The sequence below is a fragment of the Thamnophis elegans genome, chromosome 2, assembly GCF_009769535.1.
Source record: "Thamnophis elegans isolate rThaEle1 chromosome 2, rThaEle1.pri, whole genome shotgun sequence".
NCBI classification, from domain to species: domain Eukaryota; kingdom Metazoa; phylum Chordata; class Lepidosauria; order Squamata; family Colubridae; genus Thamnophis; species Thamnophis elegans.
The window spans coordinates 6985723-7005666 of NC_045542.1; the positions used below are offsets into that span (position 1 = coordinate 6985723).

The following is a 19944-nucleotide window of genomic DNA, read 5'->3' on the forward strand; positions in this document are numbered from 1 at the left end:
CAGCCACGCCTCCTTCGAAACACCAGAGATTTGATTGGCTGTCCCCTCCTCGAGGCGTTAGTATACACCAAGCTGTTCTCGCCTACCCCCTAGCGGTGGTCTCCGCCCAAAGGCGCGCTCGCTTTGCCGCTCGCTGATAGGCTTTTCACTTCTAAATTTGCATAAACCGACCTTCCGGTAGATCGACTACATCCGCTTGAAAAAGGGAGAGGAGGCGAAGCGGTTGCCATAGAAACGGGACATCAACACAACCTGCCGAAAGAAGATCGCGGGAGGCGGTTATATTTCAGTCCGTGCTCCCGGCTCCTAATTGCAGGTTATTTGAATTCGCAAACCGTCAGTTCGAAAGGATCGCAGACAGGCCTCCCCAGTGATCTTGTATTACTAGGGATCCGCCTAACTCTGAACTTCTGCGGGTTTTCTCATAAGCAAAGGAAATCTCCCCCCTCCTTCTCCCCCCCCCCCAAATCGATCGATTTGTCACTGGCACAGAATCCAGAGAAGTCGCTCGGTCGTTAGGGGATCTCCGAACGGCCGGTCAGACGTTTCTAACGTTTCTCGCAGCCTGTCCCGGGTGCCACGATGTATAAGGTGGACCTTCAGGCCGACCTGAGAGAGGCGGCTGCTGTTGAAGCCCGACGGAACCGGGAGAAGCAGAGACAGAGCCGCATCTTCAATGCCCGTTACCGTACAATAGGGGTAAGACACCCTGAGTGGGGTATGGGGAGACGGAATGGGACAACTGGCCGCGGCCAACTCGTTCTGGTCACCTCAACACAGCAAACTCGCCCAGGGACAATTTATCAATTCAATTTCATGATTTAAAATAATTTTTTATAGCAATAGCAGTTAAGACTTATATACCGCTTCATAGGGCTTTCAGCCCTCTCTAAGCGGTTTACAGAGTCAGCATATCGCCCCCAACAACAATCCGGGTCCTCATTTCACCCACCTCGGAAAGGATGGAAGCCTGAGTCAACCTTGAGCCGGTGAGATTTGAACCGCTGAACTAGCAATAGCAGTTAGACACATATACCGCTTCATAGGGCTTTCAGCCCTCTCTAAGCGGTTTACAGAGTCAGCATATCGCCCCCAACAACAATCCGGGTCCTCATTTTACCCACTCGGAAGGATGGAAGGCTGAGTCAACCTTGAGCTGGTGAGATTTGAACCGACGAACTGCAGTCAGCTGAAGTGCAGGTTTTTTTTTAAAAAAAAAATGTTTTCATTTTTGTCATTCAGATTTCATTTGGTCCCTCCTTTGGCATCCTTTCTTTAATGATCCTATTCCATCGTTAGTCCTTCGATATAAGTGTGTAACTCTTGTCTTGTAGTGAGTTGGCCGTGGCAAATTGGCCACAGTAAGTTAGCCGTGGCGACTTGGCTGTGGTGAGTTGACCCATAGTGAGTTGGCCACAGCAAATTGTCATAGACCAGTGTTTCTCAACCTTGGCGACTTTAAGTCCTGTGGACTTCAATTCCCAGAATCCCCCAGCCAGCACAGCTTAAAGTCGCCAAGGTTGAGAAACACTGTCATAGACTCATTGGGAAAAGGGGTGCCTCCACTGGAAGCCCCAGGAAAGGAGCTCACCAGGGATAGGAATTCATCTGCTTGCTAACCTTCCTGAATATGAACGTGGCTTTGTAGACAAATTAATGTTCAGTCGATGATGTGCAACGGGAAGCCACTGACTACATATATGCTTTGTTGGGATTGATATCTGAAAAGAACCCAGAAAGCAGTGTTTAATGTGCACCTTGCAAGCCAAGCAAACATGATTTGAAATGGGTTTCTGATTCTACCCTATACATGCCAACCTTGGTTTACTGATTTAAATACAGCATTGTGGAAAGCTGAAAAAAGGGGTTAAGAAACTCCATTTAAACTTAGATGTAAAGGCAGTGTATGGAAATCTATGATTCACTTTGGGCTGGAGATCTCTAAAACTGAATAAATGTACAGGATTACCATGAATTGGATTTTGAATGGAGAAAATGGGTTTCTTTGTGGCATGCCATTTGGATTTTGTTAGCGTTGAACTCATTGAAATAATATAAGAAGGAAATAGGGCTCCAATTTCACCTTCAGCATCATGAAAATTTAATGCAAAATTGAATTGCTTGAACTACATCTCCACAAAAAAGTGTAATAAAAAGAGATTGGGTTGATACACAGCATAAAGCCATTGTTTAATCAAGGTTTACTTATCTAAAACATTTATGTAACTGCCCATCTTGTAACCAGTTCTGGCTGGCTCTCAATCCAAAGTTAAAACAGTATAGAAAACTCTGTTAAAATTATAAAACTAAACACCTTACAAATGTTAAACCACAATTGGTTTGGTTCCTGCAATTCTTAAGTCAAAATCATTTTCTACTTTTAATTTACATTGCAAAATTGGCAGTTAAAGGCATTTCATCAGAAAAGTAAAGAGACTTGGAATTTTGAAATGCACTAAAGCAAGATATTGAAACGTAACTCACCACCAGCTGCAAAAAAAAAAAAAGTTAAAAATCAGGTCCAATGTGTTCTTGCCAAGCAAAATTCTAATGATGAGAGACCTAACAGGGCCTTTTAGGTGATCTGAAAGAGTAAGGCAAATCATGAAAGGAGGTGAAAAGTACTATTTTTTTAACTGCCAGATTCGTCTTTAACAAACTTTTGCACTGTAAACAAAAACACAATACAATGAAACAATTTAAAATAAAGTTAAACCCCAATCACCATTTCACAATCACCCTCTGAAAGTTCTGTCAACATCTTGGCCCAGGTACTTGGGGGAAAAGCCAGGTCTTCAGTGCTTTCCTGAAGACCAACCCAACTGTTCATTGCTGCCATGTAGTGGTTGTTCAGATTTTTTTAGATATGATGGCCCTAGATAAAGCAGGTCTTGTTATTTTGCCATAATATACAGTCTTTAAAATTGCTTTTACAGCAGTTGGATGAAGTGGGAGGGGAGCATCCTATTTGCTGAGGAGTTTCCTCACCTTATTTTGCTATTAAGCTGCATGGTCATTTATGTCCCTTGCCGTCAAGGTGGACACAGAAGGCTTGAAGAGGCAAGTGGAAGAGCGCAAACTGAGAGAGAATACAGAGAAGCGAAGAGAGGAAGCTTTTGGTAAGCCTGTCTGGTCCACTGTATTGAACCTGCCCTGGATTCTTGGTTAATTTTATGGAAAAACATGTTGGCAAAGTGAAATTTGTTTAACTCATTAAGAGCAGTGAGAAGAATCTTAAAGACTGACATCCTCGCTGACTGACTGAGTCTATGAGCGTTGCATTTAACTTGTGAGAATTATTTTGGAGTAGCCATACATAGAATTGTATAGTTTTAATTATATTTTTTTTTAAAGAAAAGAAGATTCTAGTGATAGCTATGAGAAACCGGTACAATAGGACCAGTCTACCATTTTGGCAAATGAAGCTGGGGAAAAATCTCCTGGCATGGTCTGCTGGAGAAAAAAACAGCAGAACTTTCCCCACATCCCACTTCTCTGTCCATCCATTAAGATTTGAAAGCAGGTTCTCTCTCTCGATCCAGACCAGTGGTGGGTTTCAAAAATTGTTTAAACCTATTCTGTGGGTGTGGCCTCCTTTGTGGGAGTGGCTTTCCGCCCATGTGACCGGATGGGAGTGGCTTGCCGCCCATGTGACCGGATATGAAGATGCCAACGACACTTGTCAGAACCACCTTAAATTACCTCACACACAGCACTGGCATGCATAAGAATATGATGTAAACTTGTTTTTTAAAAGGCATCTTTGGTTTGCGTTAAAACAACTTCAACACACGCAAAGTTCTGATTGCACCACAAACGCAGTAGTCATCCTTACCTTTCACAGAGGCACCGAGTTTTATAAATATGAGCATGATAGTGTAGAATAATCATATCCAAGGACCAGTGGTGGGTTTCAAAAAAATTTGGAACCTCTTCTGTAGGTGTGGCCTGCTTTCCGGGTCCACTGGTGGAACCTCTTCTAACCGGTTCAGTAGATTTAACGAACCGGTTCTACCGAATAGGTGCGAACTGGTAGGAACCCACCTCTGATCGAGACCCTTTGTGACAACTGCAGGGATCTCAAGGTGGTCCCTGGTACCAAGCAGACTCCAACTCTTTCAGCTTTCTCCAAAGCTGTTAAGACCTGTCTTTTTCAGTAGGCACTTGAGGCCTGAGAAGTTATATTTGTTCCCCCGTGATAGATGAATGTCTTATACGTGTGGCTAATTCCTTGATGTTGGGAAATTTGTGATGATAAGATTGTATGTTGTTTTAACCTAATTATTGGTTATAGGCCTGTAAAATGCTCGGAGCCACTTAGAACCAGAGCAGAATATCAGCCAAATAAATAGATAAACTCACTTCACTGTCTTCTGAGTTTTAACCAGAATTTTTCTAAGCTCAGCATCTGCATTTGAGGGTTTAATTTTAAAAACTAGTCAGCCTAACAAGAAAAATGTAGTTGGGCCTCACAATATTTCTTTGTTGTGCCTTACCATGTGAAATATGCAGTAAAAGCTGGTGGATGGTATCATAATGAACTAGTACTGAAATAGTTCCCAGAAAGAAGGAAGCTTTACGTCATATCAAAGGTGTATCACAGTTCTCAGGCAGAAGGATTTATTGGCAGTGAAACTTTGAAATAGCTTCCATGGAAGGTCTGGGGTCTCACTGTATATACTCAAGTATAAGCCTAGTTTTTCAGCCCACTTTTTGGGCTGAAAAAAGCCGCCTCGGCTTATACTCGAGTCAGTGAAAAATTTGCCCGAAATGGAGGAGAAAAAGGGGCGGGGCCATGCCGCTGGGTGACGCTCGTGAATGGCCCAGCGCCCCTGAGTTTCCCCTCCCTCTGTGTCAGTTTGCCACGCAGCGCGCACTGCACCATCCCCCCTCCTCACGTTCTAATGTAATGCAGGGCTGTCTTACGATTCCCCTTCCTCCCCCTCCTGCCGCTCTGCAACGATGTCCCACCTCCTCCTTGTTATGGCAAGCAGCCACATAGCGATGTCCCACCTCCTCTGGTACAGTGATCCAATGATAGGAATCACTGTGCCGTGTGTCATAGGAGGCGGGACATCATCATCACAGCGGGACATCAGCATCATGAGGTGAGTGAAGTATTTCATTGAATGCACCGGTATTGTGTGATAATAATTTGTTATGCAGAGCAAATTTTTACAATGGCTACTGTATATTTAATGGGCACAGGCAGGCTGTATATGTTATTCAATGGGCAATGGCATTATTGGTATCTATTTTTATTTTTGAAATTTATCGGTAGCTGCTGCATTTCCCACCCTAGGCTTATACTCGAGTCAATAACTTTTCCAGTTTTTTTGTGGTAAAATTAGGTGCCTCGGCTTATATTCGGGTCGGCTTATACTCGAGTATATACGGTACTTTCATTGTATATTGATAAAATAAGAAGGAATAAAGGCCTGCATTGTGGTAAGTTATGAACAACGAAAGTCACAACCAAAGTTCTTTGTGATGAGGTACATCTGAAGCATTTAATAAGAAAGCCATGACTTCTTGGGTTGTAGCCAAGCTGTGATGCCCTTCCACAGCAGCAAGTGCAGGGCTTCCTCCAAATATCTTAAAATACAGAGTACATCCCGGCAGAAAATTTTTCAACAGGTGTTTCCGCTTCAAACCTTTAGAGCCTTAAGTTTACAATAGTTCCATAAAGTATGCTTATTATTGAGGAAGCGGAGTTGAGACAGAGCAGCAGCTTCCCTGCTGAGCTCCTTATATTTTATTTCTTCTATCCATTATAAAAACAACCTAACTGCACTGTATTACCGAGCCATGCATTTGGGAAGTAATAAATAGATAAAATTCACTCGAGTTAGTTGAACATTTATGTTACCCTCGGGTATCATCATTGTTTTTTTCTAGGAGACACTTTTGGCATCTCCTGTGTTGGAGACAGCCTGAGTTAACTGATAATGGCTTTAGAATCATATTCTATGGGGAGGTGGTTGAATGAAATAAGGTTGAAGTGTGCTTCAAATCTATACATCTGTCTTTACAAAGCAGGGCGGTACCTCTGCTAACATTTTGCAGAAGTGCAGAAAGGTTGTAAATCTCCATTCTTATTTTGGAGACTATAAAATAACCTTGGCTTCTTACTCATTATAATTACAGAGACTTGGAAGTACAGTATGTAAGTACTTAGCTGGGACTATGTGAGCATCGTATCATCAAAATGCTCCAAATTAGAATAGTTCAGAAACGTCTGTGAGGTAGCTTCTTGGAAGGGACCATCAAGAAAATTCGGGCTCTTTTAAAATAGCAGTATACACAGCATTTCATATAGCTTTACATTATCTATACTGATTATTTCCTATGGATAAGCTCCATCTCTAATGTTTATTCAACAATACCCTAAGTAAAGCTCCTTTGCAGCATTGATAGCTTTCTCCTTTAGCTTCTGTTGCTTATTCGCTCAATAGAGCAGTGTTATTGTAGCCTGTAGCCCTATGGCAAACATAATTCTTCGTGAATTATAAATTAAGAGACAATAAAATGCAATAATTAGCACAGAGAAGGAAGGCACTAGGCCAGTGTTTCTCAACCTTGGCAACTTGAAGTCCTGTGGACTTCAACTCCCAGAATCCCCCAGCCAGCATAGCTATGCTGGCTGGGGAATTCTGGGAGTTGAAGTCCACAGGACTTCAAGTTGTCAAGGTTGAGAAACACTGCACTAGGCAATGAAAGGGTGGAGGAGCCTGCTTAAAGTGAGAATTCCTCATGTGAGGTGCCATAAGATGAAGTGCCCTTTCTTACACAACCTCCCTACCTTCATTTATCAGGAAACACAGTGCCCTGAACAAGTAGACAAAAGGAAAACTATCCCTTAAATATTTGGGCCTCAACCGTTCAAAACTGTAAAGATCAGCAAGGCCAAATAAGGTTGTCTGAATATTCACATAACACATAACCCATCAGCCTCAATTAACAGAACTATACTTAATTGTCTAAATCAGCATACGAAATCAAAACAAACCACATTATGACTTAATGTGAGGGCCCAGTTAATTCATCACTGTGATTTGTAAATGTAGGAATGAGCAATTCCTGGGTGGATGTAGTTAGCATCCCTATTTTTTAGAGCTTCTTGGGAAATCTTGTTGATAGTGTCATGTTGAATCGGCGTGGGTGAAATGTTCTGCCATTTGGGGAGGGGGGGGGAATGAGGTTAGGTGTGGGAGAGGGATAGAAATCTTTCTCAGCATTAACACCCACATACTGCAAAAGGTCAGCCGGGAAAAATGCAATCAGAATTCAGCCATGCAATCTCAGAATTGCAGCTTTAGTATGATATTCTGATTTAGTGCAATTTAATGTGTTTTCTGATCCCATCATTCCAATTATGGTTGAAAATCAACGGGGGGGGTCAGTGCAGATGACAAAACTACAGGTAGTTCTCAACTTGTAGCAGTTTGTTTCGTGGCCATTTGAAGTTACAGCAGCCCTGAAAAAAGTGACTTACGACCGCTTTCCACACTTACAACTGGTATAGCATCCCCATGGTCATGGGATCAGAATTCAGATGCTTGGCAACTGATTCACGTGTATGTTGGTTTCCGTGTCCCCAGGGTCATCATGTGATCCCCTTTTGCAACCTTCTGACAAGCAAAGTCAAGGGGGAAACTAGATTCACTTCACAACCGCGGTACTAATTTAAAAGCTTCAGTGATTCACTTAACAACTGTGGCAAGGAAGGTCATAAAATGGTACAAAACTCACTTAATGTCTCACTTAGCAACAAATTTTGGGCTCAATTGTGGTCGTAAGTCGAGGACTGCCTGTAATAAGGAGAAAATAAGTCACTTTTTGCATGGAAACAGGAAGTCATTAACGAAAGATCAATCAGTAACACCATTATTGCATTGAAAAGGAAGCAATTAGAAACAGACACTGTATAAAGAAAGCTTCTAATGATGGAGGACAGTAGCCCTTCAATACCTAAACCAGGGGTGTCAAATTCGATTTTATTGAGGGCTGCATCAGGATTGTGTTTGACCTGGGGGGGGGGGAGCTGGGAGGGCATGGCCAGCTCGACGTCACTTGTAGTGGCAGCCAGAGAGCTCTGCCAGCGAAAATAGGCTCCTGAGCTCCATTTTCCTTGGCAGAGGATTGCAGGAGGCCGTGGCAGCTGAAAACAGAGTTTGGGAGCCCGTTTTCGCTGGCAGAAGCACCACGGGCCGGTCCTTCGGTTTTCAGGGCTGCCCCGCAGGCCAGATTTAAGTACTCCGCTGGCCAGATCTTCTGTTGGAGAGCCTTTTCTGTTGCAGCTCCGACCCTGTGGAACGATCTCCCCGTTGAGATCCGTACCCTCACCACCATCCAGACCTTCCGCACAGCCCTCAAGACCTGGCTCTCCCAGCAGGCCTGGGGATAGGTTCTAATTTACCCGCCCGAGTGCTGACTGTTGAATGCATGTTGTGGTTTTACTATCTTATTTTTGGTCACTTATTGTTTGTCCCTTGTCGCTGCACACCCTTCCCTTATGATTGTAAGCCTCCCTGAGTCCCCTCAGGGAGAAGGGCGGCCTATAAGTCTTAATAAAAGCATTTAAAAAAAAAAAAAGGCCCCTGGGCCTTGAATTTGACACCCTGACCTAAGCTGTGACTGCATTTATATAACATCGTAAACTTTGTAAAAGGTGTGTATCTGGCTTACTGTTGTGTGAATCAAGCCGTGATTTATTTACATTGTTGGGCTAATTGGATAGTTAGTTTATCCAATATATTAACCTATTGATAAATTAACCGTAGTTAAGTATAATATATGGAGACTTGACAGTTCAAACTCAATAGACAGTTGCTATAATTGCAGTATAAGCCCCAAATTTCTACAGATCAATAAAGGTCATAGAAAACTGGATGCAATAATTTTGACAATGGGATCAACTGTATATTATTAAAACATATTTACAAGGGATGCAATACTCAAAGAAAAAGATAGAAGCCAAAGATAGCAGCTGCTGAATTATTTAAAATGAGCCCTCGGGCAAACAGCGTTGGTGTGCTTGGGAATTTGTTAGGTTTTCATTTCCATACAGTTTGGATTTTCTGCAGGTTAATTTTTTATTAATTTTGGTGCAGAATATCCACCCCACCTCTTCACTCAGAAGGCCCATCCTATTTTATTCCAGAGGGGCACATGGCACAAATTGTGCACTGCGTAGCACTGTCCTAACTTGTTTGTACAGATGCAGACAGGGTGCAGTGTGACAAGGTTGCCCAGATGTTAGAGGAAGAGGAGCAGCGGCGGAAGAAGCTGTTATGCCAGCATGTGGTGGAGTTCCGTGAGCGGGAGCAGCAGCCTTCTATGCGGCGGGAATGGGATATCCACGACCCTGAGGCGGTACGCAAAGGTCAGCCGGCCCGTGTGCGTGATGACGACCCACGCTGTGGCCCTTCTAGCTTGCAGTGCTTTGCTGGTGAGGATCTGAATGCAGTTGCCCGCGAAAAACTGCAGAAGGAGCAGAACAAGCAGGCGCTGGAGGAGCAGAGAAATGAACGGAATAAGGAACTTGCTGATCAACGATATGCGGGTACGTGTGAATTGGGAATGAGTAGCAGAGTTGTTCTTGGGAGGAACTGCCCGTCCATGAGGCCAACAAAAGGAAAGTTGCTCTGCAGCTGCCACTATGGAAAATAACATCCAGCTGCTCCCTCTGCTGGCTCTGCCACAAACCATTTGGGTATAGGCAAAGAACAATATCCACAGCTGTAATTTGATCATCTGTAATCCAACGGGATATGTTTTGTAGGGATTGTCTTTGCATTGCACGTGTTTTACACCCTCCCAACCTTGCAGATAATCTGGAAGGCAAGAAAAGAATCGAGCTGGATTTGCGAGCCTGGGAGCTGGCGCAATTGGAGGAAGAATGTCGCAGGGCTAAAGCCATGGCATTAGCAGACTTTAACCGAGCCCAGGTACTTTTGGGTTCTCCCAGCCGTTCCTCTATGCCCTGTCCCAGGACACTGCCTCGAGGAAGGTGAAAGTTGGAAGATTTCGTGTCCCTGCTGTCTCCCGACAGCTCACTAAGGGGGTGGGTGGGTGAAGGGAATGCGTGACCCGTCAAAACCGCATTCCACAAAAGCGCGGCTGACGAAAGCGCGTATGTGACGTCATCACAACGCGACGAAAAAGATCAAAAAATTGAAATAAAAATTAAATTACAGCAAGCCGATTCACATAAGGGTAAGGGTTAGGGTTAGGGTTAGGTTAAGGGTTAGGGTTAGGGTTAGGTTTAGCGCGTTAGCGTTACGTTTAGCGTTAAGGGTTAGCGTTAGGTTTTTCGTTAGGTTAAGGGTTAGGTTTAGGGTTAGGTTTAGGGTTAGGGTTAGGTTTGGGGGGGTTAGGGTAAGGTTTTCGCTTTATTTTTACATTTTTCTATCTTTTTCGTCGCGCTGTGATGACGTCACATACGCGATTTTGTCGTCCGCGATTTTGTCGTCCGCGGTTTTGTGGTGGAACCAAGGGAATGCCAGCCCCTTCGTAGCTCATCTCCTTTCTTTTGCCCCCTGAACCAGGCTGCAGAGGTTGCAGAGCAGCAACGTGTATCCCAGCAGCGTGAGCAGGATGATAACTATGCTGAGATCCATAACCACCTGACGGGCAACCTCCTGTCGGAAGACCCCAGCGTTGCGAAAAGCTCGTTGGGGTCAAACCGTGTGATTACCGACCGCTGGAAGGGGATGAGCCCTGAGCAGCTGCAGGCGGTGTGGCAAATGCAGAAACAACAGTGCCATGAAAACCAGGTGAGGGATAAGAAGGGGAGGGCGGAGGAGAACTAGTCCCTGTGGGGGAATGACCGCCAACATGGGAAACAGGGACAGGGAGTCCTCAACATACATAACCGAGCCTAAAATTTCTGTTGCTAAGCGAGACAGTTAAGTGATTTTTGCTCCATTTGATGACCTTTCTTGCCAGTGGTTTAATAAATCGCTGCAGTCTTTACATTAGTGACACCGTTGTTAAGTGAATCTGGCTTTCAGGTCGCAAACGGTGATCGCGTGACCCCAGGGCACTACAGCCGCATAAGTAGGAGTCAGTTGCCAAGTTTCTGGATTTTGATCACGCGACCATGGAGACGGTGTAATGGTTGTATGAAAAATGGTAGTCACTTTTCTCAGTGCTGTTATAACTTCCAATAGTTACTATACGAACTGTTGTAAATCGAGGACTACTAGTAATAGGTAAGGTTTTGCATAGTAAAAATATATTTGTGTTAGCCTGGATTGACCTGCACTCGGCTAATAATTCATAATCGATCAAGGTAGGAGGAGGACCTAGTTCTGTGATTATCCCATAAACATTCTTAGGAACTGCACGATACTGTAAGATCTTAATGGACGTGAAGATTCTTTTGTTTCCTTGGGAGGGAAGAATAATTCTGCCAGACATACGAATTGTTTGTACGGAGGCTTTGAACTTGGACTGAGAGGTTTAAGTGATCCTGGAGTTGCAATTCTCTCAGCTTATTTTAGGGCAAAAGTGTGTTCTCTCTGCATCCGAAACTTAAAATGTGTAGACTGGCTGGGCAATTCTGAGATCTGAAGTCTACACATACTGTATAGAAACTGTGAAGATTGAGAAACACTCTCTAGAGTCTAGACAATGTCTTAAACATGCAGGCTACTTGCTCTGTGAATCTACAGTTAAGGAAAAAGAATGGAGACAAATGAACCTAATAATAACCACAGCCTAATAAATGTCTCTCGTCTCTCTTCAGTAATGGATCTTTTTTCTAACAGTTATTTCGGGGAAAGAATATGGTCTTATAAAAGTCCTCATTTAAAGTATATTATATTTCCCTTTCCTTGAGGCTAGCATTATTAGTCAGTACATTTCCTTGGCCCATAATTGTATGAGAGGGGTGGGTGACAAAACCTGGAAGCCAGCTAATTCATTCTTACACATCTTGCAGTTTCAACTGTTGGAAAGTGCTTCACACCTCCTGTATCTCAGCGAATCCTTTCAAAAGCTCAGGTTTGTGTGAGCTCCGCCTAGATATGTGGCAACGCGGGGCAGAAGTTGAGAGTACAGTACAATAACTTGCTTACATCTCCTGTTTCAGTTCCTGGGGTGCTGAAATGGGGAACCGGGGATTGCCCTCCCAATGGATCTGTTCTCACATTTCATGCGCAGAGACTTCGGCAACTTGAAAGGCAACGGGATGCCGAGTGGGACAGACAGAGGGAACTGGCGGATCGTGCAGCCATGCAGATGGAGGAGCAGGAACAGCATTTCCGTGAGCAACTGAAGAAGAGCCTGGACGGTTACAACCACGAATTGGCTGAGGCACAGAAAGCCAAGTAAGTTGTCCAGGGGTAAAACATTACACAGAAGGGTGAAATGCATTTCCCTGGGTTTAAGCTAGGCGGGCAACAGAGTGAGAAATTGCTAAGATGGGAAAGAGCAGAGCTCTTCAAGCACAATCTTTGAACTCCTGTTGGGCATGCTGGGAATGCTTCCAATTAAATTCAGCCTTTCACCCAAAAGGCCTCCAGAATATGCCTGTTCTGTTGCAGCGTCTGCTGTCCGGAATGAGCTTCCCCAAGATCCAGTTCAAAACACACACACACACACACCCATCCTGCTGATATTTCAAAAGGCCTGAAAGCCTTAGTTACTTCAACTAGGCCTTCGGCAAGAATAATTAAAAGCCCCGTTAGGTTGTGTGGGCTTGTTTTTCTTCCTGTCTGCTTCGTTCTCTTTTATTCTTTCTTGTTTATTCCCATATTGTTTTATTAATGATGATGATTTGTGAACCAATTATACTCGTTGGGAGGTATACAGATTTCATTAATAATAATGTGGCTTCAAAATTAAGGTGCAGATGGGAAGGTGCATGCTTAAAAACAAAACAGGCAGACTGGAAGCCAAACATTAATTTTTATACCTTTTTTTCCTGAGCTGCATTTTGAAAAAAATATGCTGTTCATAACTCTCTAAAAAAAACCCACCTACTCAGCCAGGAAACCAGAGGCATCAAGATGCTATCTGTAGTTACTCAGTTATAGAAATGCATTATACACGTCTGGTTTTTATGTATTCCTAGATTAAATTCTGTCCATGAAGGATTTCAGCCCAGGGACAAAGGAGGTGATAATCTCTTCCATGAAATCTGACTACATTCTTTTCTTTGACAGCTTGAGGTATCTGGAGAAAGAAGTCTACACCAATGCGCCCACAGCCCACTATTATTTACAGTTTAATACCAGCAGCCGCTGATGGGAGATGCAGCTGGCAACAGCTTTGGTATGCAAAATAAAGTTGATTTTCTGATGGAAAAAGGACGTCTCCAGTGGCTGTAGAAGAGAGGTACCAGCCTGGACCTGAAATGTATCCCGGGCCTGTTTAAATGTGACCATGCAGAGCTTTGCAATTAGGGGATGGGTACTTTCAAGATCAGATGTTTGTTACATGAAACATTACACAAAACATGTACGTATATATACCATATTCAGAGAATCAAAATGTCAAATATCAATTGTTTAATGATTTTATAATAGTTTGCTTGTTATCTCCTTAACAAACAAGAGCCATCGTACAATCAAAGCTAACTATAACCCCGTAGTGTTTGTTTCTTGATCTCACGTGGGTTAAGTACTTCGTTTACATTTATCTGCATTTGCAACAAGCCAAAATGACAGATGCGTGGCGACAATATTATCCTGTAAATGCTGCAATTGTACACTTGCATATGAACTTGCAGGATACAAGGTGTAAAGTTTGAATTATGATGCATATTTTATCCACATTTGTGCTTATAGTATAGGCAGTTCTTGTTTAGCAACCACAGTTGGAATTGGCAACTCTGTCCTTAAGCAAAGCAGCCCCTAAATTGGGAGACACATGTGGGAAATGGTGTCTTCTCTTTTCCGTTCTGACCCCTTTGCCTGGATAGCCAACTTGAAACTGACAGGACCAATCAGTTTCACACTTAATTTGCCTTCTAACCATTCCCCCATCCTTTGGAATGCTCATCCCAGTGCTGGGATAATTAGCAAAAAGGGAATTAGTCATAAGACCAAAAAGCTATGTATTCATATAGTTCAATAAACCAGATGTAAGTAATATTTGTTACCATATATCTTTTATATGGCATTTGAGGGGGGCACTTCAGAAACCCTGAAAAATTGGGGCAAAGCTCTGTGCACTTTGAAAAGGATTTTAAAAATATACATTTAAACTGGCCCTTATTTTTCTCTTCATTAAAGCAACCTGACTGTTTTCAGGCTTCAGCACAAGCACGAAAAAGCAAATTTTCAGGCTGATTTAATGAGGATGTATTGGGCTTGCACCGAGTCCAAAGTGCATTTTTCAAATCACTTTCACAATACGTACATCTCTGAAAGTTGCATTTATTAAATACTGCTTTTAATCTCATATTTTTAGTGTAAAAATAGCAATTTATATTAACTCTCATCTCATTCCCTGCTTTTAAATATATTAGGAACTATGCCCAGAAAAAAGTCACACACCCCAAGAAGTGGGTCTGGGTTGCCAAAATACAGAAATTCAATAAGAGAAGATAGATATCATGACCCCAAGAGATTCATGCGTTAAAGTTATATGGTGATTTTTGCAATCAACAACTGCAAACTATGGTTTACAACATAGCCATTTGTCGATAACTGGACATTTATGGTTTGATAAACCACGAATTAATACCGTATATACTCGAGTATAGGTCGATCCGAATATAAGCCGAGGCACCTAATTTTACCACAAAAAACTGGAAAAGTTATTGACTCGAGTATAAGCCTAGGGTGGGAAATGCAGCAGCTACCGGTAAATTTCAAAAATAAAAATAGACACCAATAATGTTTTTGAATATTTATTTCAAAGAAAAACAGTAAACTAGCTCTGTAAGTGGAAAAGAGCGTCAATAAAAACAATATGGTATCAACAATAACTTTAAAAGTACAAAAACCTTAGCTCATTCAGCAACCAAGCTAAAACACAAGAGTTAAAATCCTTCAAAACTCATAGGCTCATAATATACATTCTACCAGTGTCCTGCCTGTGCCCATTGAATATACAACCTGCCCTGTGTCCATTAATTACAGCCTGCCATTGCCCATTGAATAACATATACAGCCTGCCTGTGCCCATTAAATATACAGTAGCCATTGTAAAAATTTGCTCTGGATAACAAATTATTATCACACAATACCGGTGTATTCAATGAAATACTTCACTCACCTCATGATTAAGGTGACCAGATTTTTAGATTGGTAAAGAGGGACACCTTTGACCGGGGGGGGGGGGGGGAGGGAGCTAGCCGCGGCGGTTACTGCCAGCCCACGGCCTTGCTAGGGACGTCTGGTCACCTTAATTATACACATCCTCTCTCTCTCTATTCACTATGTCACGGCACACTAGTGTGCCACGGCACAGTGGTTGAAAAACACTGGTCTAAGAGACAACATGCACTGCAACAGAAGGAGTGTTCCCATAAAGCTAAGGTTTTCAGGACCTACAATTTTACCATCCAAAACAAGAGTGTCAGCATCGGTGTGCACAGAGTATAAGGACATCCCAGCAGCTCTCCCATTCATTCCCCAAAGGATTCCCAATGACCCCATAAACCATTTTTACCATGTTCACACTCTTCCCTACCTATAAATACACACAGTGCTACAGTAATGCTAAGGGTCAGCAACTGTCACAAGGGCTTATAGACAAAACAGCTGAAAGAAAGGGGATCCGAGGTCAAGTCTGACTACCCCCAAAATGATGAATCAGCAGATTATCTGTTTGGGTCCCCCTTTTTCCTTTCCTCCCCTTAACCCTAGTTAGCCCCCATTCCTTTTTTTGTGTGTGTGTCTGTGTGTGTGCAGAGCATACTTATGGGTGACCTCATGTTGATGAGTCAGCAGTGTCTGGACTCTGCACACAGAAGGCTGCAGCCAGCAGATACAAGGGGGTAATTCAGTCCACCTCATCCCTTTGTAAAACACCCCCCACCCCCAGCCGCTCTGTGAAACACCCCCCACCCCCAGCCGCTCCTCAGCCCCACCCGTTCCCAGACACCTGATGAGTCAGCACTACTTGCCCAGATGGGGACAGCGCACCCAACGCTTAGGTAGTCCGAGAAGAAGCGGGGAAGGGCCCCACTTCTTCTTCTTTCCACCCCACCTCCGCAGAAGGAAAACTCAAAGCATCACGGCGATCCCGGAAAAAGAGGCGAGCCGGGGAGCGGCGGCATTTCTCTCTCTCTCCCTCTCCCTCTCTTTGCCGCGACCTGCCGCCGGCGGGCAACAAGGACGGCCACCCACGCCGCAGATCCACGTCCAGCAGGGAGGAGGAGGAGGGAAACCCACCCACCTGTCAGCCACGGGAGAAAGGAAGTCGGCGAGCGGAGGAAAAGACGGGGGAAAAGGAAGCTCGGCGGGTGAAATGCGGTCCCCGCCAGGATCTCACCTCGCCCTCTTAGCCTCCCCACCCTTGACACACATGCACGCACACGCACCCTCCGCCTAGCCCACCAGAACATTCCCGGGTGGGAACAGCCGGGGGTGGGGGGAAGAGAGAGAGAGAGAGACGCGATCGCGTTCCCGGCAGTCCAGAGCAGGAGGCGCTTTTTTCCAAAAATAAACACAGTGGATCATCTATCTCAGTGTTTCTCCACCTTGGAGACTTGAAAGTGTGTGGACTTCAACTCCCAGAATTCTGGGAGTTGAAGTCCACATATTTTCAAGTCTTCAAGGTGGAGAAACACTGATCTATCTAATTAATATAATTAGTTATAATTAGTTGGGAGGGAAAAGCGCTTGGTGCAAAGAAGGACTTTCTTTCAACCAGCGGAACCCCCTGGCGCAATCGGGCTGCGATTGGCGGCCGTCCTTGCTACAATCCGCGCCGAGCTCTGATGAGGGGGAAATTAGATTCCGGCTGATGCGGCAGGGGCTGCGCTGGTGGGGACGGGTGGAGGGGATGGGACTTGGAGTCCTACCATCTTGGCGAGTGGGGAGTCTCATCCCACCCCGCCCCGCCCGTCCTCGCCAGCGCAGCCAGGCTGCGATCGGCGGCCGTCCTTGCTACAATCCGCGCCGCCCGCCTCATCAATGGGGTAAAGTCCTTACGTCCAGCTCTCATGCGGGCGTAAGGAAAGTCCTCTCTTTCCCCCTCATCAGAACACAAGCCCGGGAAGCGAGTGGAAGTTCTCTGCGCGACTGAAACGGAAGCCACGGCAGGAGAGTGAGGCTGCTGCTGGCCATTTCACCTCACGCAGAGAACTTCCACTGGGTCCCGAAATGGAGGAGAAAAAGGGGCGCCCCTTTTTCTCCTCCATTTCGGGCAAATTTTTCACTGACTCGAGTATAAGCCGAGGCAGCTTTTTTCAGCCCAAAAAGTGGGCTGAAAAACTCGGCCTATACTCGAGTATATACGGTAAATCAGGATAATCATATTGTTACATGTTGTTACATACTTAGCCAGAAACAATTGTCTCTGTTTTTCAGAATTAGAGGGAAGTCTGTTGAAATAAATTGGAAATGCATAAAAAATATAGCTTTCTATATGGCTGTTAGTAATGGGGGCGTCAGGGGGAGCTTATACAGCAAGCGAAAGAAAAGAACAATATCTGACCAGTGATTTATATAGATCAGTGGTTCTCAACCTTCCCGATTCCGTGACCCTTTAATACAGTTCTCCTCATGTTGTGGTGACCCCCAACTATGAAATTATTTTCGTTCCTACTTCATAACTGTTTTGCTACGTACAGTTAGGAATTGTAATGTAAATATCTGATATGCAGGATGTATTTTCATTATTACAAATTGAACATAATTAAAGGATAGTGATTAATCACAAAACAATATGTAATTATATATTGTGAAATATTTATCATTTACATTTTTATTCCTGTGGGTAGCTGTAGGGGCCCCAGAACACTGCTTTGCCTAGGGGGCCCATAATGCTGTTAAGTTGGCCCTGTGAATGCCAGCTATCGACTTGTGCCATAGAGGATGCCAAGAATCTGTGGTGGGGTCTGAGGGCACCAGTTCCCATTCCTGGCCCTGCCATCTCTCTGGCTCACTAGCACACCCACCATATCCGTAAGGGAGAGAAATTGAAAACCCCCTTAGCCTCTCACGATGATCCCCGCTACTTCAAATCCACACTTTTCTCAGCCACACCGCCGATCTGCGGGCTGAAGGGAGACTGGGGCATCGTCGTCAGTAGGGCCCTCCCCGGATTATTGGCGGAGCACAGGCCCAAGAAGCCCTCCAGGGTGAACGCAGTGCTGGAAGCATTGTGGCAACTGAAACCAGTGCGCCTTCTTAAGCTTCGCGCATGAGCCCTCGATCCAAAATGGCGACCGCCCACCATGCGGTCCAATTGCCTGAGTTGGATTGGATTGGATTTATTCAATTTGTATGCCCCCTATTCCCGAGAGACTCAGGGCGGCTAACAATCGAAGAGGGGAGGGGGTACAGAAAAAATAAAAAGACAAACACATTTTAAAAAAAACAACAGTCATACCATCGAGTGGGGCTGAGAGATTCAGCAGCCCCAGGCCTGCCGGAACAGTCAGGTCTTAATGGCTTTGCGGAAAGCCGGAAGGGTGGTGAGGGTCCGGATCTCAACGCAGAGATCGTTCCAGAGGGCCGGAGCAGCCACAGAGAAGGCCCTCCCCCAGGGAGTTGCCAGCCGACACTGGCCGGCAGATGGGATTCGGAGGAAGCCTAGTCTGTGGGATCTAATTGGTCTGTGGGAGGTAGTTCTGGCTCTGACTGAGCCGCTCCACCCACGCCATCGATCCGTCACCTGAAGAATCCGCGTTGTCCTCCGGTGATTCTGTGATCCCACGTGGGATCGCCCATGGCACGCGGCCTGGGATCTCCCCCCACCAAATACCGGTGGCTTGGGGCTCGCTAGAGTGCAGCGAGCACAGATCGTGCTAAGGAGAGGCTAGAGAGGCGCAGGAGAGGTAGGAGGCCTCAGGAAAGAATTAGGAAAAGAAGTACCGTATTTATCGGCGTATAACACGCACCGGCGTATAACACGCATCCCCCATTTTAACACAAAAATTTGAGTAAAAAATTTTTTCATTAAAAATAAATGACTTGGAAGCTCGGAACTTAATGTTGGATTAAAATTTATAACATTAGAACATGAATTATAACATTAACTCCTCAACATAAAGTGCCTTCCTTCCTTCCCTCCCTCCCATCCCTTTCTTTATGTTTTCTTCATGCTTTCTTTTCTTTTTCCTCTGCTCTTTTTAAATCCCCCCCCTTCTTCTCCTCCTCTACATTTAGGTTGGATTAGTTTGTACAATGGTCATCAAACTTCTGAAGTAAAAATAAATAAATAAATCATATTTAAGAAGAAGAAGAAAAAGGAAGACGTTTTTAGTTAAGTCAAACGTTTTAATAAAAGTTTCATCTTTTAAGATTTGTCCAACACATCCAATTGTAACCTTAACAGTAAAGAATATCACCCCAGCTGCTAAAGGTTCAACCAGTCTGAGAACCATTGAAAAGACAACAGTGCAAAATCCAAAAGACACAACTTCCTCACCGCCATTGCTTTGGTACCAAATCTTTGAGGAAGGGGCTCCAGAAAGAAGGAGGAGGAGGAGGAGGAGGAGGAGGAGGAGGAGGAGGAGGGAACTAAAGAGAGCTTTTACCGAGTCTGCGCCCCACAGCCAGGACTGTCCTGGCGCCCCTCAAGCCGCGTTTCTTCCCCGCAAAGCCCTTCGGGCAACCCGAGAGTTCCTTTTGGCGCCAGAAGGGCTTTGCAGGAAGAAACGCCGCGTTTCTTCCTGCAAAGCCCTTCTGGCGTCAAGCGGAACTCTCGGGTTGCCCGAAGGGCTTTGCGGGGAAGAAACGCGGCTTGAGGGGCGCAAGGACAGTCCTGGCTGTGGGGCGCAGACTCGGTAAAAGCTCTCTTTAGTTCCCTCCTCCT

General features: G+C 44.7%; 1 protein-coding gene across 1 annotated transcript; it reads left to right on the plus strand.

Annotated features, from left to right (window-relative positions):
* The first annotated feature begins 206 nt into the window (after nucleotides 1-206).
* Nucleotides 207-14760, plus strand: RIBC1 (RIB43A domain with coiled-coils 1). Its single transcript, XM_032209561.1, has 8 exons — nucleotides 207-316; nucleotides 565-699; nucleotides 3038-3119; nucleotides 9221-9565; nucleotides 9832-9950; nucleotides 10551-10778; nucleotides 12169-12335; nucleotides 13173-14760. The coding sequence occupies exons 2-8, from the start codon at nucleotides 583-585 to the stop codon at nucleotides 13252-13254; spliced, it is 1140 nt and encodes a 379-aa protein (XP_032065452.1). The 5' UTR covers nucleotides 207-316; nucleotides 565-582; the 3' UTR covers nucleotides 13255-14760.
* Nucleotides 14761-19944: the final 5184 nt, after the last annotated feature.

Coding starts and splice junctions, on each gene's coding strand:
- RIBC1 (XM_032209561.1), top strand. CDS start 583: ATGTATAAGGTGGACCTTCAGGCCGACCTGAGAGAGGCGGCTGCTGTT. Junction 9,951..10,550: donor CAGACTTTAACCGAGCCCAG/GTACTTTTGGGT, acceptor CCCCTGAACCAG/GCTGCAGAGGTTGCAGAGCA. Junction 10,779..12,168: donor AACAGTGCCATGAAAACCAG/GTGAGGGATAAG, acceptor TTTCATGCGCAG/AGACTTCGGCAACTTGAAAG.